This window comes from Diabrotica undecimpunctata, chromosome 1 (genome assembly GCF_040954645.1).
Source record: "Diabrotica undecimpunctata isolate CICGRU chromosome 1, icDiaUnde3, whole genome shotgun sequence".
In the NCBI taxonomy this organism is placed as follows: domain Eukaryota; kingdom Metazoa; phylum Arthropoda; class Insecta; order Coleoptera; family Chrysomelidae; genus Diabrotica; species Diabrotica undecimpunctata.
In genome coordinates this window covers 123708830-123734483 of record NC_092803.1, presented here as the reverse complement: position 1 = coordinate 123734483, position 25654 = coordinate 123708830, and the positions used below count along the sequence as shown (strand labels likewise).

The following is a 25654-nucleotide window of genomic DNA, read 5'->3' as shown; positions in this document are numbered from 1 at the left end:
AAAAAATTTATTTCAAACACTTTCAAATAAACCTTATTTTAATTGTTTCAGTTCATATCGCTTTTTTATTTAGTAAATGGATATTGTCTTAATTACGAAATAAAAATTCATCAAATACTGTCAAAATAATATTAAAATTGTTGTTTTATTATCTTCATAAATGTTTCTTTAATCTTTTAATACATAATTATTATTGATGTAAAATTTTTGATAAATGAATTTCACTTAGTATCGTGTCAATATCGATGTAAATAAAAATCTATTATAGAAGTAATTCGTTAAACAAAATCTTTTAACAAATTTTTATGATTTTATTTTAAAAATATTTGATTAATTAAAGCTTCTAGGTGGAGTATACATGTGTTCCTGACATCTCGCTCATAGCACGGTAGCCGTTCTTTGTTTGCGCATCTGAGAGACAAAGTAAAATTTGACAATTAGTGGTTTAATATTTACTGTTGGTCCCAAATGAATTTAACATGTAATATATTTATTTTACTTTTTTATTAGATATGTATTTTTTATAATAAAACAATTTTATTTTTCTTACTGCTTCAAATCAATTACATTATTCTATCTACAATGTAGCTAATTTTAACTACTCAAAATAATATACCTAAAGTACTGCTGTAACAAAAAAAATCAAACATTTCAGAATGACAATGAACCTTGGTCACAGCCAAGTGAACTGTTTTTGGGCACTATGTGCACACACTCATTTCATAAAAAGAATAAAGTTATTCATTTCTCATTTTTCTAACCAAATAGTTTTGTGTTTTATGTTAGTGTTTTCTGGTAACTTAAACGAACATATTAGCAAGTATACTTTTGCAATTTGTTTTAAACAAAGCACTTATCCTGAACAATTTTAGTACGTATTCAGAAGTTGTAAATTAAATGTAGTGTCTACGAATCTTCCGGAGAATGAGATGTTTTAGTTGTAATTGTTTATGGTTTTCAGATCAATTTGAACACTAAACTATAAAAATACAGACGAACAACATTTTATGAACAATAGATAAAGAAACGTCGTATAAAATATTAACGTTCCCTTTACCTTGACCTAAAAAGATTTTTGTGCGTAATCTTAATCTAAGAAAGCTCAATAAGCTTTCTTTCCTTGTTTCCGTAGATGTAAGAGGAACTCTATCTACGAACTTCAGTTTCTTGCAGAAAAATGTTACGCGGTCGCATATTCTGAAGTTCACCTCTTATAATTACATAATCTAAAGTGTTAAGGATCTATCTATATTTTTGAGATAATACTTCAAACATTATAGAATGTGATAAGACGAAATTTTCTTTGTTTATTCCACAAATGATTTCTACGGATAATAATGAGGAAAGGAGAAATCTTCTTATTTTACTAACTTTTCAGCTTCACAGCTTATTATCTTGTTGTTTTTTGTCAGTTTCTTGGATTTCAAAGAGCTTTGTTGCTGTGCTAAACCAGTTTTGATTTATTAGTAATAAACATCAAAGCCTTTAAAAGAATCTCGTCCCATGCTAGGCTTTTCTCTCTGGAATTATGTTCTTCGCTCAGACTTTAACCTGTTTTGACATGCATCAAGACTCATTATATAGTGTTAGAAATCACAGACAGAAAGAGAGGAATGCATGATTATTAAGCAAATTTTTCACTTTACAGAATAAACACGTTACGTAGCGCCATCTACTTTAGATGGCAGAAAATAGACATCAACTATAGAACACCCGTTAAAATATTTAAAAATAGCTTTAAAAAGTAAATCAGCCGTTAGTTCAGTTTTTAGCAGCCGTCCGATCATTTTCTATAAGCGCTTCAAACAACATGTCAAAGTCGAACTTAATTATCATGGTGTCCGTTGTATCGTCCTTTTTCATGGACGTTTTAAAATATCATTTAACAAACTTCACTGCAAAAATACAATTTTTAGTCGATCGTCGAAGTTTAAGTGACTGGTTTTATTTTTCATAGGTGTTTGATAAATATAAAATATAAGATTTCCATAATATAGTTTATATTTTTTTATTAATTTTCTTCAAAAATTTCGTTTCTACATGTCATTATAATTAAATAAATGCTAACAAAAATTGGTAGATCCGGATGGATGAGTAATACAGTAAGAGATGGGAACTTGTGTCTCGGTGTTACTTACACCATTGATTCGTACCAGAAGAAGTTGAGACGCTAGAAAATGGGAAAACACACATGTAACATAAAGCATGAACAATTACAATTTAAAGCAAATACAAACTGTCTAAAATTTTCTATAGAATGACCTTATATTGGAAGATTTTTTTAATGAAATAAACTGAAAAAAAGATAATTATGGATGGCATGTTAAATATTACTAAATTCTTCAAAAGTGTTAAAAACAATTCCTTACTATTATATAAAAAAAAAGGTTGATGTCTTTGATTAACTTATGTTGTTAAACAAACAATATCCAGTTGTTATGTATGTTGGTTTAAGTTATTAATATTCAGTTTTAGTGTCCGCTTTGTAGCTCTTATTCAAAATGTTTTTACGAAAAATAGCAAAGTATTAATCGTTAGTAAGTGTAGCATTGTTATCCGAACATTTTTGTACTCAAATTCTTAACAGTAGTTTAAATTTTGATGTTCTTATGATTTCTTTAATTTAAATACATTTTATTAGTTCAACATGATCCCATGTTTTTACGAAAAAGAGATTTCTTTTGACCTAATTTGTAAATATCAATCCTTATTAATTCTCTGGACAATAAAATTTTCTATACAGGGTAAGAAATCTCTTTTTTTATTTTTTGAATTACTAACTTATCTTAAGATTCATTAAAACGTGAAGAAGATGTAGAAAATTGTAAATATTAGGGAATGATGTTATTATGTGAACACTAACAGCACTCTAAATGCACTATGTATATAATGCACATGCACATCTAACACGGTAGCTTGATCAGTCGTTTGATAAAAAAAGAGAATTAATTCGATTTGACTAATCTTAATATATTTGATACATGATTATTAATGAATTTATTGATACCGTTATAGTTTTAAAAATGGCACTGCTTTGAAAAACACTGTTATTGCTATTGATAATAGGACATATGCGCAATACCTATTAAATTATATTTTTACAGTTTTATTGACAATATTGTAAAAAAATTTGACAGAAATATAATAAATTTGTTTATCTGACCACGTCCATTTGGAACAGGTAGAATTATAACCTAATAAGGCATGGCAGCAATTTTACGCTGCTGACATTTGTATGTAAGCTATAAAAATTTTAACGTAAGTTTTTCTAATCGACTAATACTAGAATAAAATACCGAACTCCACACACATACAAAATTTAGTAATTTTAATCGCTTAAGACGCATCTTAGACAATGCAAAAAGCTCAGTTTCGCTTGGAAAAATATTCTCATGAGATTTTTTTGCATAATCACTTTTATGAGATACCCCAGAATAAGGTTCAAGAGGTCGACCATGCGAAAAGTGGTCCCAATTTATTTAAACATTTTTTTATAAAAACTCTAATAATCAAATTTTTTGGACCGTATTATTTTTAAGATTTTTTGGATCATATTAAACAAAAAAATACTCTTGTAATTTTTCTCTAAAGTTAATATATTTTGAATTATAAACAATATAAAACTGAAAAAAAAAACAAACATGACGATTTTCAAAACTGAAAAACACAAGTAAAAATAATATTTTTGAATTTACCAGTTCAAACCTTGTTCTAGCTGTTTCCCATAGGGGCTTATTTTTGGCATATTTCATTTTAAAATATTGTTTTTTAGTTGTTAATGAAGCACTTATGACACGGAGAGCGCTCGGGCTGCCGCGCGTCTATGCAATATTATATTATATACAGCTCTAAACCAATATGATTTTTAAATGTTTTTTATGATTTTTGAAGATACAAATAACAAAGAAAAAATTAATATAACAATAGATATTTTACAAATGTGTAGCAAAATTATTTTAAATCCATATTTTCGCATTTATTCGTATCTATTAGTAACATTATATTTTTCTTATAATTACATGCTTTAGTTTTACAAGGTTCTGAAATTGTTGACATAATTTTCGGTAATAACACTCCTGCTTCATCTGTCACGTAACCAAAATCTTAAAAATTGAAAACCTGATATTTTGTGTATATAGCATTTTTTTTAAATAAAAGTTTGTAATGAAAATCTCAATGCATGAAATTTAAAAGCACGAAATGTACATGGAATACTTTCTAAGTCAATACCCATGCCGGATGAATGGGATAAAATATTTAGTGTAGTCTCATCTATTGAGAAGCCTTTTTTTATTTAATATTTTTAGGTAAACCGTTTTTAGTGCATTCAATTACTCGACAGTAACCGGCAATTCATTTTCTAGATGAATCAGGGCATTTTGGTTTTCTTCAATCTCAAATAGATCTAAAGAATTATGTTTCGTGCTAATTTTTCTAGTGGTATCACAATAAATAAACGCATGCATGGCTGACAAAATGTTACACATATTATAATTTAATGATTTAGCTGCTATATGACAAACATTTTGGTTTTGACTGATTACTTTAAAGTATAATCTTTGACTAAGAAGAATTAGAGTTATTAAAAGCTACGTTTGGTAAGTCCGTATGTATGGAGTTAAAGCCTGGTCATTAAAATTAAATATGCGACGGCTAAAAGCCTTTGAAATATGACTTTATTGCAAAATGCTCAGAATATTATGAATGAAACACAATACGATTCAAACAGTATTTAACACCATAAAAAGTAATTTAGAACTTATAACATTGATAATAATTAAAAGGACGATAGAGGGCCGCAAAGGAGTAAGCAAAAGAGCCATGTCATGGCTTCTCAAGTTTAGAACTTGGATGGGCATGCCCGTTTAACAATTACTAAGAGTGGCGCAGAATAGAGACCATTTTGATGTGGTGATCGCAAACCTCCAGGAGTGCACTAGAAGAAGAAGATAATCCTTGGCAACGAAAAAACTTGAAATAAGACCAAAACATATAATACAATAATTAGCAGGATATGATTCTCTCCTTTGTTTTACTTTTATACCTAGATCAGCCGTTATATTTGTATCGTTAGAACTAGAATCAAATAATTTGTCTTCTTCTTTCGTTATTGCAATTGGTCCTTGTTTAGGTTTAGCTTCACTTGTATAAAGAAAGCAACAAGTTTGTAAGATAATCTTTTGGACGGGATGCATTTTTTTGAATAATTTGATAAAACACCAGTTTTGGTAATTGCACTAAGGAAAAAAGACATAATTTATATGTACACAACAATAAACTAAATGAAACTTATTAAAAGATCGAGTTTTTCATGTACAATATACACGTTAAAGTACAAGAAGGGACCTGTTGCAGCATACAGGTTTAATGCGCGTCAGCGCCATCGATCAGACGCTCGGAAGCCTGTGCGCTCGCCCTGTTAGAAGGGCTTTCTTAACAACTAAAAAACAATGTTTTAAAATTAAATAGGTAAGCTCACCATACTTATCGGGAACAGATAGAACAAGGTTTAAACTTGAATTAAGTTACTTTTCAAGGAATTCAAAAATAATATTTTTTTTAGTTGTGTTTTTGAGGTTTGAAAATCGTCATTTTGCGTTTTTTTTTTCAGTTTTAAATTGTTTATAACTCAAAAACGATTAACTTTAGAAACAAATTACGTAAGACCTTTTTTGTTTAGAATTATTCAAAAAACCTAAAAAGATTCATAAAAAGAAACTTTCACAATTTAAAAAAAAAATGTTTAGATAAATTAATACCACTTTTCGCATGGGCGAACTCTTGAACTTTATTCTGGGGTATTTCATGAAAGTAAATATGCAAAAAAATATTACGAAAATCTTTTTTCGAACGAACCCGAACTGTTCTCCTTGTCCATCTGCCATAGACAAATCTCTCTCGTGATCGAGGTATTTATGCCGATTTTGATTATTAGCCATTAATCATTATCCAAATTTTAAATTAAAAATTATTGTTAGTTTTGACTTCAGATTTTAGTACAGTTCATAAAGCAATTGTTCCTTGAAAAGGTGCGCGATAGTAAAAAAGGTATGGAGATCCTCCAGTCTGTAGTTTTACAGTCGAGCTTTGATTTTGAGCTAAAGTTTAAAGTTCACATGAATAAGAAGGTATTAGATTCAATTTACAATTCTAAGTTTCATTTGGTGTATTCACATCACTTAGCAAGATAATTTGCATAACTTTCCACGTGAAGACCAGACTATACACTAGCCAGCTTCTATATATTTTTACCATTTGACACCATGGTGTCCTCATAAAACAGTGTTTTAATTAGTAAATTTTAGATAATCAAAAACTTTTTTATCACAGATTTACCACAACCTAACTTCTAATATTAAATAATGGATATAAAATTCTCTGTATAGTCCGATGGAACAGCAACTGGAATTTTATGGATGCACTAATTGAAAACCGTTTTATACAAAACTTTTGACAATTTCAACATTAAGCAAAAATATGCCAAGATGCTAGTTTTGTTATGAGGATGACACTTTTAAAATTTGCTCAATTGCCTAAACCTTTGCCTAAAAATCAAGTTCACTAATACAGTGTTTTTCATTCCTATTGGCGGGCCGTAGGAACATACCAAGCAGTTACTAAATGTGCATACTCCGCTTTAGCCATCAATATTTTAGTCTATAGTTCTAATATCAGTTTGCATCTCGTTAGATGCTACCATGCGCGTCGAGCAAAATAAAGAAATATAAAGCAATTTGTTACCTCCCAGATACAAACAATACTCTTACAACAGGCCAAAAACCCTAGTAACAAACAAACGAAAACAACGCGCTTGAATGACGATTAAATAGGTCTAAAGTGAAGCTCGTATGACATATATCGGATTTTATAGTTAATAAATAAAACTGAAAAAGAGGATACAGTTGCTGAGATTCTAATTTTACCAGCGGCAGTGGGTATATTTAAATTATATTAAAGCAGGAAAGTAAGCAGGAGGCTGAAAAGTTAAAAGCGTCTCAATTTAATAATAGTTGTTATTTGATTGTTGAACAAAAAAGGAATCATAAAAAACTTAGCGGATCGTGCTATCCGAATATTTAAACGTAAATATTTGTTATTATAAGAATTAAAACATTTACAAAAACGTTAATGAAGAAACAGAATTATAGTATTTATTGACAACCACAACCAAAATCCAAAGCCTTACCTTAAATTAAAAACGTAATGGAACAAATTTATAAACTCTTACCGAAACATCACTTCGAGTTTAAGTTTAAACCAACGAAGGCGATACAAAAAAGACTGAGTAGGCTGAAAAACTTTGAAAACAGTTTCCCCAGCATGAATCTATTACATGGTCTGTAATTTTGGTTTATTCTGTATTGATAGACAAAACATAGTATAATAATATTTGTACCAAATACTATCAATACAAAAATACTATTTCTTTAGTCATTTTAAAATATCCGACACTGCCGCACAAATCATCACTCAAGACAAGCACTAAACTTAATTTAATAGATAACACAAGGCATACAGCTGCTTAATAAAAAAAACTACTATCCTCGAATATTTAATCAAAATGAAAAGCGTCTGCATCTAAATCAGATGTGACCTTAGCGCTAAGAGAGATATGCTAAGTTAGTGATCGGCTTGCATCGGAAAGAATGATAAAATAAAAAGAATTATTCTAACCTACACCCTATAGGATAGAGAAATAATATATATCTTTACATAAATTGCATAAACAACACTATAATGGCAAAGTTGAGGTCAGAATATATTCTTTGAATATATACGAATAATTTGTCAAAACAGATATGTCAAAAAAGATTACTTGAAAAACACCGTAAAACTAATAGGTTTTATTTTTTAATATAGAAATATGTAGTTTTTATTTTTTAGATTAAATATTTAGGACCAAAAATCTTTTAACGCAAGTAGTAAAGTATTTTCTCTAAAAAATATTTATTTTCACATAAAAAACAATTAATATCTTTAGTTGTGTGTTTACAACTAAAATATCTATATGCTTAAAAATATCAACTGGTATAAAAAGCAGTGTCATATTTAAAACTTGCAGACATTCAAAGAATTGCATATCACTAAAACATTTGGTCCCATTTCTTATACCAGCTTTCGAAAACAATCATATAAGTCAGCTAGAAAGCGAATAGATAGTTTCGAACAAAACATTCGGGTATGGAACTGGTATTGGAAAGTAGTTATGGTTTAAGAAAATTTCACGGGAAATAATATTTTATTACAGTTGACTTGCAAAACAAACACTTTACGAATGTTGTTTGTTACCAAAAATAACTAATATATTCTGATAAGCATAAACATAAAATAAGAAATAAGTGAACACGAACTTGTATGCAAGGTTTGCGTTTTTGTAATACTTAACTTTTTTGGAAATTCATAAGTTTAATTAAAACTAATGTATGTCTAGTTCAGTTAGTGCCTGAAATTCGTATACCATTCGAAAAAAGTTTACAGATAAATGCAAAATGAACATCAAACTCGTAATAAATGATAGCGCGGTATTGGCAAACTGACACATACTTTTGGAATAATATATTTTAATCTAAAAATACTTAATAATATATGTATTATAAAACACTTTGAAATATCTAATAAAATGGAGAATCCTAGTAGTCGGTTGTATCCATAGTTTAAAGAACTTACAGTAGAGTAGAAAACTGCTTGTGTAAAATGGTATATATTTAAATTTTTTATCCAATTAACGTTCTGAAATTATTCAACCGGATTAAAATTTCGGAACGTTTTTAGTCTTACCAGACCATGATCAATGACAACATCGTTAGCAATTGAAACTAGCCACTAAATAAGATTTAATAACCTTTGGATTACGTATTAAATGTTGTAATTATTAAAATGGATGCTACATGATGTTGATGTTAAAAGTTTAAACTTTAAGGGAACATACTGATATCTACTCGAAACAAGGTCTACATCAGTGTCCAGAGGAAGATTCTAGCCTACTTAATATATTTGAGATGTATTCATTAAACCAGTTATTTTATCATTATCATCATCATCGTCCAGCGTTTCACTTACATTGTTGGACATAAGCTTTCTCTAAATTTCTTCAGGAAATTATATTTTGTGCAAGTTGCATCGAGTTATGCTCTATTCTTCGTATGTCGTGCGTCCATTGCATCGATGTTTTTCACCGGCTTCTCTTCAAGAAGCATCAAACATCGTAAGTCTCCATTACAAACATATTTTAGTCCATCTTTTATTGCTGAGCCTTGCTACACATTATTGCTGCAAATCTCCATTTTAATGATGTGTTATTTTTCTGTTCTTCTGCGAATCTCTTCATTTTTAACTCTCTTTGTTATTTTAAATATAATTGATTGGTTATGAGTAACTCATTTATGTATCTTAGTTTGCTTTTTAAATTAACTATATATATTATACATTATAAGGTTTTCCTTTTGTTAATATATATATATATATATATATATATATATATATATATATATATATATATATATATATATATGTAAAAGATATAATCTTTTAGCGAAAGCCGCTGTCGCTTTATTAAATTAAATGGCCAAATATATGGCCTAGGAGGACAAATTCGTTAAACTTCCCGTGCTCGAATCGGTATCAATAAAGTGTTATGATCATTTCGGCCTAGCCCAGCCTCATCATACACTTTGGGCTGATACAAATTCAAACTCGGAAGGTCCAACGAATGTCTCCCAAAACTTCACTACAACAGTAGTTAGCTACAAAGGCGCCACCTGCTTTGGCGGCCGTGAACGAAAACGATATGATAATATCGTTTTCTGTATCCTCTGCGCTATGCGAAATGTGTAAAAGATATAACGATACGATACGATAACGATATTATCATATCGTTTTCGTTCACGGCCGCCAAAGCAGGTGGCGCCTTTGTAGCTAACTACTGTTGTAGTTAAGTTTTGGGAGACATTCGTTGGACCTTCCGAGTTTGAATTTGTATCAGCCCAAAGTGTCTGATGAGGCTGGGCTAGGCCGAAATGATCATAACACTTTATTGATACCGATTCGAGCACGGGAAGTTTAACGAATTTGTCCTCCTAGGCTATATATTTGGCCATTTAATTTAATAAAGCGATAGCGGCTTTCGCTAAAAGATTATATCTTTTACACATTTCGCATAGCGCAGAGGATACAGAAAATGATATTATCATATCGTTTTCGTTCACGGCCGCCAAAGCAGGTGGCGCCTTTGTAGCTAACCACTGTTGTAGTGAAGTTTTGGGAGACATTCGTTGGACCTTCCGAGTTTGAATTTGTATCAGCCCAAAGTGTCTGATGAGGCTGGGCTAGGCCGAAATGATCATAACACTTTATTGATACCGATTCGAGCACGGGAAGTTTAACGAATTTGTCCTCCTAGGCCATATATTTGGCCATTTAATATATATATATATATATATATATATATATATATATATATATATATATATATATATATTAAAGTCAGTTTTTACATTTCTTGATCAGTAATTTTTGCTTTAAATTGCATCTTATACCTAGGTATGATTTAATTTCGTATTATAGGGAAAAAATGTAAAAATGTCAACTCTGCAAATAATATTTACGACTTCTAAAGTCTTTATAAACTGAGTAGGTCTAGCTTTACGTTGGATTGAAACCAATTCAACTGGATTTCTTCTTTTCCATCTTCTGGTTACTCCAATTTTGTTAATTTTCTTTATATTTTTATCTAAACAATTAGCTGACTATATGTCCATATAAAATATCTCTGTGACTTTTTTCTGATGACTTTATACTGTGTTCTTTGTGATTTTATCTAGATCATTTATTTCTAGATCACAAAAGAGGTGATTCTTTATTTTAAGTTGCATCAACGACGCTTCATGGTAATTTATTCTAAAATAATATGTAGATAATATCTAATTTTCCACGCATCGTCAGAGTTGACTACCCTATACAAGTACTAGTTGCAGTATTTTCTTACAAATTAGTCAAATATTATTATTCGAATAACACAGAAAGCAAAATATAAGTAGAAAGAGATGAAAAAAATATTTTAAAAACCCAGTTCATGACAAATCTAGTGAGTAATCTCACTCTTTAGTTCTGATCCCCGGAAGGGAGTGTAGTGGTCATCGTGATGTCGTGTATTGTCCGTCTCCAAAGATCTCTGTCTCTGCTCATTTCCATTAACTCATGCATAGAGCTTTTGCATATTTCTATGATTTGGTCCATACATCTTGTTGGGGATCTTATTAGTGATCTTCGTCCTTCTATCTTTCCTTCGATAGTAAGTCTTTCCATATTTTCTGTGTCTGCTCTCATAACATGTCCAAAGTATTTTAATTATTGGAGATGAACTTTGATGGAAAGCTGTTTGCTGACCTTTAGCTGATTTAAAATTGAATTATTTGTCCTCTAGTTGGTCCTCGGAGTAAGTAATGCTTCTTACAAATAAATAACATTAACATCACTCAAGTAACTAGGTACAGATTCAAAGAAGTCTTCTATGGGTAGTAATTGGAAAATTAAAGTACATATTGAAGTGTCCCTGATAGTCCAATATATCTAAAAAGGAAAGGTTTTTATGGTACTAACACTCACTATGACAAAAAAAAATACACAAAAAATACATAAAATGCAGTGACAGATCAAATGCAGTGACAGGTCAAAAGGCTTGAGTTCCAGATCAAGTGATCAGGAACAAGACAGCGGTGCGAGACGCTATCAAGGCTATTTTGCATCTGAAATGTAATTGTGCCGTACATGTTAGTAGGATGACGGATGAGTTGTGGACAAGAAAGATAGTTGAATGGCGTCCAAGACACGAAGCCCACAGAACGAAAATTGCTGAAAAGTGGATAAAAAAGACACAAAGAGGAGTGGCAAAAACTTAGGGTGGCCTACATTCCGCAGTAAACAATGTAAGCTTTTTAGATTGTATTTAGCGAATAAGTTTGATTTCATTTAATTTGATTCATCATTTTCTTAATAGTTTACTTAGTGATTTTTTGTACCTAGTCAGTGACTTCTTTACTGGAGCACCCTGGAGCTCTTAGCACCCGAATGGCTTTGTCATTTGTAAAGATGACACTAGCGTTTAGTTCAATGGTGTTACATTGATCTAGTAGGTGCATTAATAATATTACTAAAATTGACTAATAACGCTGTCTTTAAGGATGTTATCAGTAAGTGCTGGTTCACCTTAATTAACTAAATCAAATCTGCAGTCCATTGTTTTTAAATCTCATTATTGCTGAGGCGTTAATGAGAACCTTGATTAGCTCATTATGGTGATTGGCATTTATGTTTCTCTGGTTAGTTGCATGTTGGCATATTGGGTCCTTTACAAATGGTATTCTGAGGTCCCTACTAAAAATTTGATTGAATATATTTTAAGAAGTATCTGCCATCGTCTTTAACGTGTCAAACTCGTTTGTTTGCACAATCTTTGCAAACGTCGTTTGCATATCTGCAATATTAGGGCAGATAGATTTCAGTATGATTGTGTACAGTATTAATCTAATACATAGTAGCAATTGGAATGCTCTAACAATAAACAAATTCTATTACTTACTTCTATAATTCGTCATTGCTGTGTTGCTCTTACATATATCCTCCATGTTAATTATTTCTCAATAGGGACATCTAAGTATTTAACCTAACCTTCCACTTATGAAGCTAGTTCTGAAGCAATTTGAGGTTGGTCTGAAGTTTTATTATAATCAACGAGGTTTTGATCTAATGCTTTAAGAGCAGCATCATTGGCAAATCTAGTTATGTGGTTGTTATATCAGCTTTTTTCTTCTTCTTTCTATGCCGTCCCCATTCACGGAGGTTTGCGACCATATTTCTAAAAGTTTCTCTGTCCTTTGCAACGTGGAATAATTCGTCTACAGTCATGTTTGTCCAGTCTCGAATATTTCGCAGCCATGACTTCCTCTTTCTACCTATTCCCTTTTTGCCATCGACTCTACCCTGCATGATGACCTGCAGAATACTATATTTATCACTCCTCAGTATGTTTCCAAGATATGCAGTCTTGCGTACTTTTATTGTTCTTAACAATTTTTTGTCTCGACCCATCCTTCTCAGCACTTTCTCATTGGTGACTCTGGCAGTCCATAGAATTCTCAACATTCTCCGGTATATCCAAAGTTCAAAGGCTTCAAGCTTCTTAACTATGTGCGCTTTTAACGTTCATTTTTCTACCCCGTGCAATAGTTGGGACTAGACATAACATTCAACAAACCTCATTCACAGCGCAGTATTCAGATTTTTGTCACAGAACAATTGCTTGAATTTTACGAACGCTGCCCTTGCCATTTCTATTCGTACCCTAATCTCTTGGTCTGGATCTAATTCTGTGTTGACGTAAGTTGCCAGATATTTATATTTTGTCACTCTCTCTATTTGCTGTCCACCAAGGGTTAGTTGTTCATTATTTATTGGACTCCTTGATACTATCATAAATTTGGTCTTATCTGTGTTGATGTCAAGTCCCATTTGAATGCATTCACTATTTATTGCATCTACTAAAGTTTGTAGTTCTTTTATACTCTCAGCCATAATTACCGTGTCATCTGCAAATCTCATGGTGTTTACGATTTCTCAACCAATTCAGCTTTATAGACCAGATAGTTATGATCATTGCAATCATGTTTATTATAGAGATATCTGTTAAAGAAATATGACCATAAGATTAATTTTTTTTTAATATTAAAACAGTTTTCATAGCATAATACATCTTTCCGTTCCTAATTGCCTAAATTGTCTAAATTGCGTCCTTTTTTATTTTGCCAGTCTTCTTTCCTAGGATTTCTTTCAGACCTCGCCTTGGCTAATCCCTTCATCGATGTTTTTGACGGTGTTCCCTGTTTCCGTTTCTCTGTGAGGGTCCAGCCTAATATTTTTTTGAAAATTTGCTTTCTTCCATTCGTCTGACGTGTCCGTACCATACAAGTTGCTGTTTTTCTATGTCTTATTGTATTTCTTTGTACTTCAGTGTGTCTTCTTATATCGTTATTTTTTATGTGTTCTAACTGAGATGTTATTGTGGCTTTCTTCCAAAAGTTCATTTCAGTACTTAATAGTTTGACATTATATTTTTTGGTTAATTGCCATATTTCTGCCCCAGTTGTTAACTCTGGTTTTAATATTGTATTCTTGATTTTTAATATCTTCTCGTATAAATTTCTTGCCACAAAACTGATTCAAGGCCCGTATCTTTTATTTCCTATCCGGTCTTTTCCTATTTTCTGGCCCCTATTTTCTTTATAGACTTATACTCATACTTCTTTAAAGTATATAGAGTCCTGTAACTTTTTTGTCCTGGTACAGATCCAATTTTTCTGTATCTTTTTTCCTTTTTTATTTAGATACTGTGTTTTTTTCATATTGACCTCCAGACACCACGTTATATGTTTATCAATACGTTTTCTTTATTATTCTAAATATTATTCTTTGTAATAACAACTTGATCAAATGCATAATGTAATGCGTAGATTGTATTGCTTATCAGCAGTTCCATTCTCTTACCTTTCTGTTTTCAGTATCTCAGGGCTTCATTAATGTATATATTGAATAATACTGGAGATATGCAGTATCCCTGTCTAAGTCCTTTAGTGATCAGGAAACCTTCTGATATTTTAGTTCCCAATTAAATTTTGGAGGTAGATTTTCGGTAGAGACCGGTGCTTGCAGAGCATCAATGAGAGTAATATGTTTATTAGTTTTCTCTATCACTTCACATAACTTATTAATGGGTACTGTATTATATGTTTTCATTAAATCTTCTATTAGCAAATTTAATTCTTGTGCTCTTCAAAGCCTTTTTCCTATTACTTAAGTTATGCTAAAAATGTTGTCTATTGTGGATTCACCGGCACTCTACGCATTTCACTCATCAGATTCATACGTATTATATTCTTTACATATGAGGTCCTTTAGCACTCTTTTATGTAGTCAGCTTTGAATGTTCGTTACAGTTACTCATCTGTAATTATTAGGATACTGTTTATTTCTTTTCTTGTGTATCGATGTTATCCATCCTATTATTTATGATTGTATTATAAATTCCTCATTTATGTGTCCATTAAATAAAAATATGACAGTTTATATTAATCTAGTGGATCCATTTGTTAGGAGTTCTACAGGTATTCCTTCAGGTTCAGGAGTACGACCATTTTTTAAAAAGGTTATTGCTTTTTTAACCTTTTCCTTATTTATCGTAATCGGCACTTTCAAAACCTGGACTATATTTCGTAATGCAGTACTATATTCTGGTTCTCTTTCTTCCAATAGTGTTTTGTATTATGGGGTTTATGATCGCTTTTTCCCTTTTTATTTGTTTTCAGATTATTTATAAATGTCCAGTATTCTCTTAATTTTTTACCCTCCAATATATGTGTCCAGTTTCTGGAATTTGTCTGCCCAATTTTGATTTTTGGCTGTCATTTCTTCTGTTTTGAAAGTACCCAGTGCTTGTTTATAACTTTGATGACTTTCTTTTACTTTATCATTAAGCCATTTATGATGTCTTTCTTGTTTATGTTTTGCATTTTTTTAGACAATCATTTTACCAGTAATTACTAACAATTTGATCCTTGATTATAGTACCTATAGCTTCTTGTGCGTCTATGTGTACTCTCTTGACCATTGTTTTGTACAGGTTATCTGATGCACAAATTTATTTAAGAGAGCTTGATCTAGTCTTTTTTTCCTGTAATAATTATGTACTGTGATTTTCCAAGCTTTAAATATTATAGTATGTTCCATGGATATTTGTTCTTCTTCTTTTGTGTCAATTTTTCTTGATGATTATCATTTTTAAAATCCGGTATATATATATATATATATATATCTTCGCTTTGACCAGGTAGTGATTGCTGCATCATTCTTCTTCTTTTATGTGCTCTTACGCCATTTACTTTAAGTTTTTCCTGTTTGTTAATCATATAGTCAATGACTGATCTAAGGTTTCTAGTTTTTTGTGTCCATGTATATTTGTAGATTTTCTTATATTTATAAAAACCATTCGTTTTAACTGAAACTTGTATATGCAAGCATATTTTGATAAGTCAGTTACACCTTTATCATTTGTCACTTCTTTTGCGAATGATACTATTATGTGATTATTTAGCCTGTTACCCATTCTAGCATTAAAATCGCCAAGAATAACGATCTAACTGGCATTACCTACTTCTGATATTATTTCGTGTAATAATTCGTACTCTTTTTATTTTTCTTTTACACAATACAATAATAGCAATCATATTGTTTAGCTCAATAAATGCAAATGTTAAACAAGTTTTGGAATATATTTGTATTAATAAACAGTCCTTTAAAATTGAGTACCTTTTTTTTCTATTTTATTGCTTACTTGTACTTAACTAAAAACTTTTATATGAAATTGTAAGCCATTGTCCCATTGAATAGTGAATTTTCTAAATCTCATACTCGTTGATTTTATTAAAGTTTGGTTGTTGACTTACAATAAACTTTTCTAACGTCCCTTTTCTTAGAGAATGAAAAACTTTAAACTTTTAATAGAAGTTCGAATATTTTCTAACGTCGTGGTCTTTTCAAAGTTTTTTAAAACTATTAATTTTACCATTAAAATTTTTTGACATTGTAAAAGAAAATTTCCGTAATATATATTTGTTATTTTAATTGAGGAGAGCAACGAAAGAAGGAGTAATGTGACGTTTAACAAGTTGTGGGATAATGAACTACTTGTTTATTATCTGTCTCCACATTTCTATATAGACATTCTTCGAGTATTCTTCTTTCTCATCTTGTGCAATGACCATCTGGTCATCTGTAATGTCTAATATACATAAATGGTCACCTCCTACTGGGACCCTTGTTCCTTCACATTTTTTCTTTTAAGGACTATTCTAAAAATATTTTAAAATGCGTTTGCGACGTGGAACAGCTCTACTGCAATCCATTTATTGCCTTAAAGCTATTGACAAATTTCGATCCTATCTTAGCTCTTATTATATTACTTCTATACACGTTTTTTATTGCTGCTATTAACTGTTGCACAGTGAATTGCCCTGGTTTTGCCATGTTCTTTTCTATTACTTGTTGGACCATGTATACTTGGTCGGTATAGCACCGCCCTGCAATAAACTGTGTTTGGTTTCAGCCAATTTTACTATAAATATGTTCTTCTAGTCTGTTTTTTGCAATATAATGGGTCCAATATAATGGACCCATTAATGAGATTATGCTAATTCCTCTGTAATTGCCACATTTATGACAGTCCTTTTTAAATATTGAGATATATATATATATATATATATATATATATATATATATATATATATATATATATATATATATATATATATATATATAGAGAAAAGGAGTACGACCGTCAATCCAATATAAACTAAGGTACACTCGAAGAGTGGTGGGTTTTTCGGTCAAAGTGGAGAAATAAAAGACAAAGACGATGGCTACTTCATCTATTTATTGAAGACGTTTCGCTTTCTGCTCAGAAAGCATCATCAGTTCATCTAAAAAGAACAATATGAAACCAAACATCCATAGAGAAGTTATAACCAAAGTGTGTTACCTTACAAAGACATGTAGCAGTCAGTGATGTAAAAAATATGAAAAAGCTTACAAAGCTGGACATTCAGAGTTAACGTTGTATATAACAATTAATTGAAACTAGGTAAAGTTTGCAATTTGACAAAATTAGCACAGCAAAAGAACATGTGATAAAAATACATGTATATATAAAAAAATTTTATAAAAACTTAGTAAAAAACATTAAGGTTTATTTTAAAGTGTAAAGAACTAGAAAGATCATTAGATTGCACTTCCAACAAATTTATTTAAAAATTATATTTTAATTTTAACTTTAGGTAACATTATAAGTTATTGTTGTGAATTTATTAAAAGGTTCAATATTTATAACACTTACGGATTTAATTTATTTCTTTATTTATATTAACTTATCTGACAATAATTTATTATATCCGTACGTAACAAATTCGCGAGCGCGGATGTTGAGAATTAACTGGCCCTCCATATAAAAATGTTGTATTTATATACGAAATCCTGATATACTAGAACAGCATCGAAAGATCGCATTGTCTTGCATCGAAAAATCGAGAAGCATCTAGTTTGGAGGATTCACCATAATTTGAACCTAGATCCTTCGCCAAATTTCTACAACAAAACAGAATTATTAGTCATCATATATTTAGGCCAGTATATATTTATCGTAACATTGCCCCCCTCTTAAAAGATGGTTCCTCCTGGAACCTTGTCGGGACTGGAACCGGAACTGTATGCTGGTATCGGCAACTGGACCCTCTTTTACAACTTCCAGTTGTATAAAAATGACAAGGGACGGTTTTCTCTCCGCACAAGGTACTTAGCGGATTGCAACAGACTAACACCTGGACTTCGGTGTCTTTGAAGATCTCCTCCACCATATTTCGGATAACCCTCCAATCTAATTGGCGGCACTCCAACTTTGGCATGGCTAACTTTTGCACGTCGGACTCTAGTACGTGCCCTCTCAATTGAAGTAAGGCTTCCCATACATCTCGGTAGGTAGCTGGCACTTGGCATTGAAGTTCTGCAACTCGACCAAACTTCCTTCGAAAGACGGATGCCAACCCTGGTGCGTCTTTGATACTGGCCGGGATGGTAAGGGCCAGCGAGTAGTCATCGGGGAGCGCGAGTAGATCTTGCTTTTCTTCAGTGGTAACACCATGTCTCGCTTTACCGGTACCTCCATAGGCACCCATGAATTCCTCAAACGTGGGGTCAGACACATCTTGGACTTGGTTTACTTCCACTTCTTCATCTACGTCGTGGTCACCTTCGAAAGATGCCAACCGGTTATGGTGTACTATCATCGGCTTTCCCCTCGGAATCTTGCTTATTCGGTAGATGACATCGTTGATCTTCTCCATGATGAGGTATGGACCTTCCCAAAACTGCTGCAATTTGGGAGAACAACCTTTTCGCTTCTTGGGATTATACAGCCATACTTTGTCGTTCTTCTTAAAGCAACCCTTTTCGGCTTGTGTATCGTACCGTTTCTTCATTCGGTCGCTAGCAATCTGAAGGTGGGAACGGACCAACTCATGTACATCGTCCATTCTTCTTCGTAATTCGATCACATAATCTTCACCTGCTACATCTTCTCCAGGTCGACACCCAAATTCTAGATCACAAGGTAGTCGCATTTCGCGTCCGAATAGGACTCTGGCTGGTGTCTGGCCCGTTGATTCGTTAACAGCAGATCTGTAGGCCATTGTGAAGAACGGAAGGTATTGGTCCCAATCTCGCTGATGATCGGACACCATCTTTGTCAAATACTTGCCAACTGTCCTATTCATTCGTTCTACCATACCATCCGATTGCGGATGATACGCGGTAGTTCTTGTTTTCTTCATGCCTAGTCTATCACATATTCCTTGGAATAGATCACTTTCGAAGTTCCTGCCTTGGTCACTATGGATCTCCAAAGGCACTCCAAATCGGCTGATATATTCTTGGATCAACTTATCTGCAACGGTGGCGGCCTTCTGGTCTGGAAGTGCGTAAATCTCGACCCACTTAGTGAAGTAATCCATTACTACCAACATGTACTTGCCCCCATTTTCACTTTCTGGAAATGGCCCTGCAATGTCCAAAGCTATTCTTTCAAACGGGCTTCCAACATTATATTGTCTCATAGGAGCTCTCCTTTTCCGGTGAGGCCCGTTACTCGTAGCACAAATAGTACATTTCTTACACCAGTCTTTTACGTCGTCGGAACTGTTCATCCAATAAAACCGTTCCCGAACTCGCTGAAGGGTTTTCCTTACACCAAAATGCCCTCCCGATGGACTGTCGTGTAACTGACGAAGTACTTCGGCTATTCTGCTCTTTGGGATCACCAACTGTCTTCTTTTCTCTGAACCGTCATCATTTTCCAGGACTCGTTTGAGCAAGCCATCTTCGATGATAAATGAGTCCCACTGGGCCCAATACGTCTTAACTACTGAGCATAGGTTTGATATTTCCTGCCAAGGTGGTCGACGGTTTTCCTCTTTCCATTTTCGGATTTTCTGTATAACTGGATCTCTCTCTTGTTCTTCCCTTATCTTAGTAGGCATCCAGTCGTCGTTGACAATCGTCGTTCTTAGCACTGCTGCTTCCTTGGATTCCGTTTTGTTGCAGTGGGAACACTCTGCTGGGCATGGCCTTCTGGAAAGAGAATCAGCATTTCTGTGGCTAACTCCGGCTCGGTGCTCAATCTTAAAATCGTATTCTTGGAGTCGTTCGATCCACCTGGCTATCTGACCCTCTGGATTCTTAAACTGCATCAACCACTTGAGGGCGGCATGGTCGGTTCGGATTAAAAACTTCCTTCCATAGAGGTATTGATAGAAGTGCTCTACTGATTTCACTACTGCCAGAAGTTCTCTTCTCGTGACGCAATAATTCCGCTCAGGTTTTGAAAGAACTTTACTAAAATATCCGAGGACTCGTTCCTGTCCTCCTTGAATCTGAGACAGCACTCCTCCAATTCCCACATTACTTGCATCTGTATCTAAGATGAACTCTCCTTCTGGCAGTGGATACCCTAAAATTGGTGCTGTTATTAAATGCTTTTTCAAGGTCTCAAAGGCATTTTGGCAGTCTGTATCCCAGCGGTAATCTCTTGCTTCCTCCGTAAGTCGCGTTAATGGCTTAGCGATATCTGCAAACTTCTTAATAAACCTCCGGTAGTAAGTACATAGTCCAAGAAAACTTCTCACTTGATGTTTGTCAGTTGGTTTTGGCCATTCCTTAATGGAATCGATTTTCCCCTTATCCACGGCCACTCCTTCTTTACTGACTATATGACCCAGATAATTGACTTTACCTTGAAATAGCTGGCACTTCTTGGGGTTTAGCATCAATTGGGCAGCTTTAAGTCGATTAAAAACGTTTTCTAAATTCCTCAAATGATCTTCGAATGTCTCCCCCAAGACGATTATGTCATCTAAATAAACCAGGCATGTTTTCCAAGATAACCCTCTCAACACATTTTCCATAAGCCTCTCAAATGTCGCAGGAGCATTACAGAGTCCAAATGGCATAACATTGAATTGCCACAATCCAGATCCTGTGGTGAAGGCTGTCTTTTCTTTATCTACTGGGTCCATTTCTACCTGCCAGTATCCAGACTTCAAATCCAAAGTAGAAAACAATTTACTTCCAGCCAATGTGTCCAATGTGTCATCGATCCGAGGCAGAGGATAACTATCTTTCTTGGTAACGTTGTTCAGCAAACGGTAATCCACACAGAACCTCGTCGTTCCGTCTTTCTTCTTAACCAGGACCACCGGAGAGACCCATGGGCTCGTAGAAGGTTCTATCACCCCGTCTTTCTTCATTTCCTGAACAATCGTTTCAGCTTCCTCTCTCTTCGCCTGTGGTAATCGTCGAGCTGTTTGACGAATTGGCTTAGCATTACCAGTATCAATTTTATGCTTAACAACGGTAGTTCTTCCCGTCTTTCCTCCTTTCGGTACGAAAATATCACGATGCTGCCGAAGAAATTCCCTTAATTTCCTTTTCTCCATCTGATTTAGAGACTGTCCTGCAACTGCAACCATTTGGTCGAATTTGTCGTTGGAATTATCAGATGTTGTCGCCTGACGGATTATGGATGTCACAGGTACACAAGTTCCTACCTGTGTCTCTTTCTTGATGGTCACTGGGTAGTCGTTGACATTGATAAGTCTCACAGGAATTTCTTTGGCCGAAGTCACCAATTCCTTTCCAATTATGATTCCACGGCCAACCTCATCGTCGTGGTTCCAAGGCTCCATCATAACAGGTGTCCCTTCGTCTACAATTCCCTGTAGTCGCGCTACTATGATCGTTTCGCTTCTCGCAGGCACGACTGTATCTTCTGTAATGGCTGCTTGCACAGTGTTGTCATTATGTGGATGGAGAAATACCTCTTCGTTGCCAACTTTGATTACCTTATTCTTAAAATCCAATTGGAATCCATGCATATTCATTACGTCCATTCCTAATATAACATCCTCTTCGATGTCAGCAACTATAACAGTATGGACGAACTTTTCTGCTCCAATTCCCAATTGTACCTGGATTTCTCCATGAATGTTAGCATTTTCACCTGTAGCGGTCCGAAGTCGCAACCTCGTTGGTAACAGTTTCTTTCGGCTGTTTATAACTGTCGGGCGTATAATGGTTCTGGTCGCTCCGGTATCCACCAACAACGTATGCTTTTTACCATTTATGTCTCCATCTACATATACACTGTCTTCACGACATTTCAAAGAAGCTATTAGTATGAGAGGGTCTTTGGAAAAGTTCTGGGTCGAAGCTGCCCCCCTAAGGCTGACCCGTTCTAGTTTTCCTGATGGTGAGTTTCTTGATTTGCGTCGTACCTAGGGTGCTTACAGGAGCTTCGCACGTGTCCTATTTCGCCACAATTCCAGCATCTGATGGTCTTCGTTTTCTTATATGTCATGCTTTTCATCATATTAACGAGCTGGTCAAGTTTATCTTCATCTCCTTCCTCTTTTACAGTCCTAACTTTACTGTACCCGCCAGAGGCCTGCGTAGCTGACTCGTATTCGAGAGCGGCGGATAAGACATCAACCAGCGTCTTGTGACGAGCTAATCGTAGTGTTCTCTGCATTTCATGATCACGAAGACCATCAATAAACGTTTGAACGGCCAATTTTTCCATCATGTCTTCGGGAGCTGTTGGATAAGCATATCGTACTAATCTGGCAATATCTACCTCATATTCTTGAATAGCCTCATCTTTCTTCTGTCTACGATTTTTAAGCTGCGACTGATATACATGCTCCAAATGTTCGTGGCCATATCGCATATTTAACCTCTTCTTCAGTTGTTCGAAATCATCGGTCTCCTCTACGGCTATGGTCTGAAGCACATCTAAGGCATCTCCTCGAAGAGCGATAGTCAGGTTTACAGCCTTTTCTTTTTCAGACCATCCATTCGCTCTTGCAGCTGATTCGAACTGTTTCATGTAGTTGTTCCATGACGATTTTCCGTCGAAAGTTGGGACTTTCACATGGACAGAACCTCCACTTCCTTCAAATTTCGGCCGTATTTCCAACTTACATTTCGTCTCGTCTTCTTTTATCTCCACTGTAATCGGATTGTTACCTCTCTCTGCTGTCCCTGTTTCTTCCATCTTCCTTTCCATCTCTTTAATCTTTTCTTCGAAGGCCAACTTATCGGCAGCAACTTGGTTTTTTAACGAAGATATTCTATCGTCCAGGGCAGACATCTCAGAAGTGACTTTAGAGATTTCTGAAGAGATGTTAGCAGAAACTTTGCTTTCCAGGGAAGAAATCTCGTTAGAAACTTTGCTTTCTAAAGAAGCGATGTCGCCGGAAACCTTCGAAATATCGCCAGAAACTTTGTTCTCTAATGATGCGATATGACCGGAAACTTTGTTCTCTAATGATGCGATGTCACCAGAAACTTTGGCTACATCACCAGAAACTTTGGCTACATCACCAGAAACTTTGGCTACATCACCAGAAACTTTCGAAATCGACGAGAGGACAGCATCTTCAAATATATAAGTCTCTGGATCTAGTCCTTCTTCTAGCAAAGCGTTCTTTAGTCGTTGGACTAACTCAGCCTTTTTTCCGGTGGAAGCTAATTCTCTGTCTTCAAGATGTCTTCTTAAATTAGTCACTGTCAGCTCATAAATCGTAGCCATTTTCACAATTTATTTTATATTCACTTGTAATTTATTTTCGCAATTTATCTTAAGTATTCCACTGTTCTGACACCATTTGTTGTGAATTTATTAAAAGGTTCAATATTTATAACACTTACGGATTTAATTTATTTCTTTATTTATATTAACTTATCTGACAATAATTTATTATATCCGTACGTAACAAATTCGCGAGCGCGGATGTTGAGAATTAACTGGCCCTCCATATAAAAATGTTGTATTTATATACGAAATCCTGATATACTAGAACAGCATCGAAAGATCGCATTGTCTTGCATCGAAAAATCGAGAAGCATCTAGTTTGGAGGATTCACCATAATTTGAACCTAGATCCTTCGCCAAATTTCTACAACAAAACAGAATTATTAGTCATCATATATTTAGGCCAGTATATATTTATCGTAACATTATTAAAGATTAATAGTAATAAAGAAAAAAATGAAGTTACCAGTCTTTAGCTTACTGAGGCTCGTTGGTAAATGAATTTAAAGGTTTGACACCCACGCACAACAACGTGAGTAGAAGTGGCCTTGAAGTCACAATGACATAAACAGCAAGGCAAGCTACCAACCTCTATGTATTAAGGCGGTATATTCAATGAATGTGATAAATTTGGTTGACAACTTGTCGTTAAAAAACCAAGCAGTGAAAGGAAAAGGTGGTTAAGATCACCATTTAACCCTACAGTGATTGATCTGTCAACAAAGAACAAAGCAAGAGAAGTCAATCCAATATATCATATATTGTAATATTATGACGTCACTAGTTAGCCAGCTAACAGGTGAAGATTAATAAAAATTTCCACAGTCCAAAGGTTCAAACATTAAGGACCGTAATGAAAAGGATTCTATGAATCAGATTCAATTTAAAGTTTTATCAAACAAGTTCATCAAAAAGAACAATTACTTAATTATGTAAAAGTGTTATTGACAAATATTAATAAAAAGTAAGTTGATAAATCTTAATTAAAGAAGGAATAATTTATTTATATTTTATTTTTATTTTTATTTAAATTTATTATAAGAAAATGTGATAAAGAAAACCCCAAAATGGGACAAAATTTAAGTAAACAACATATCAAGCCTAATTCTGTAAAATTAATGCATGATAAATTTGGCTCAAATTACTAATGTCCGTTCTCTTATTAAGAGTATTAGGATGTTTTAATATTGCACACATTTCTAAAAACTGTCTTTTAACGAGATTGCGTTCAGTGCCAAGAATTTTAACTTAGTAAACTTTAATGAAGTTAAAATTCTTGGCACTGAACGCAATCTCGTTAAAAGACAGTTTTTAGAAATGTGTGCAATATTAAAACATCCTAATACTCTTAATAAGAGAACGGACATTAGTAATTTGAGCCAAATTTATCATGCATTAATTTTACAGAATTAGGCTTGATATGTTGTTTACTTAAATTTTGTCCCATTTTGGGGTTTTCTTTATCACATTTTCTTATAATAAATTTAAATAAAAATAAAAATAAAATATAAATAAATTATTCCTTCTTTAATTAAGATTTATCAACTTACTTTTTATTAATATTTGTCAATAACACTTTTACATAATTAAGTAATTGTTCTTTTTGATGAACTTGTTTGATAAAACTTTAAATTGAATCTGATTCATAGAATCCTTTTCATTATGGTCCTTAATGGTTGAACCTTTGGACTGTGGAAATTTTTATTAATCTTCACCTGTTAGCTGGCTAACTAGTGACGTCATAATATTACAATATATGATATATTGGATTGACTTCTCTTGCTTTGTTCTTTGTTGACAGATCAATCACTGTAGGGTTAAATGGTGATCTTAACCACCTTTTCCTTTCACTGCTTGGTTTTTTAACGACAAGTTGTCAACCAAATTTATCACATTCTTTGAATATACCGC

The 25654-nt window shown here is 33.4% G+C and overlaps 2 protein-coding genes across 1 annotated transcript; one reads left to right on the top strand and one right to left on the bottom strand.

Moving 5' to 3' along the window:
- LOC140431542 (kin of IRRE-like protein 2) overlaps window positions 1-25654 on the top strand; it is a 1293538-nt gene that overhangs the window by 1212831 nt on the left and 55053 nt on the right.
- On the bottom strand, window positions 4332-24017 carry LOC140442450 (uncharacterized). The gene is made up of 4 exons (XM_072533521.1): window positions 23465-24017; window positions 22940-23410; window positions 5045-5237; window positions 4332-4468 (listed from the first exon to the last, which is right to left on the bottom strand). Exons 1-4 carry the CDS (start codon window positions 23738-23740, stop codon window positions 4332-4334), a joined length of 1077 nt encoding a protein of 358 aa, XP_072389622.1. The 5' UTR covers window positions 23741-24017.

Bases quoted from the DNA above. Each gene is read 5' to 3' on its own strand.
- LOC140442450 (XM_072533521.1), bottom strand. From the start codon at position 23,740: ATGGCTACGATTTATGAGCTGACAGTGACTAATTTAAGAAGACATCTT. The intron at 23,411-23,464 runs GTTTCCGGTCAT...GATATTTCGAAG, and splicing joins TCGCATCATTAGAGAACAAA to GTTTCCGGCGACATCGCTTC. The intron at 5,238-22,939 runs GTGCTTCAGACC...TTTTTTCCTTAG, and splicing joins TTCGAGGAGATGCCTTAGAT to TGCAATTACCAAAACTGGTG.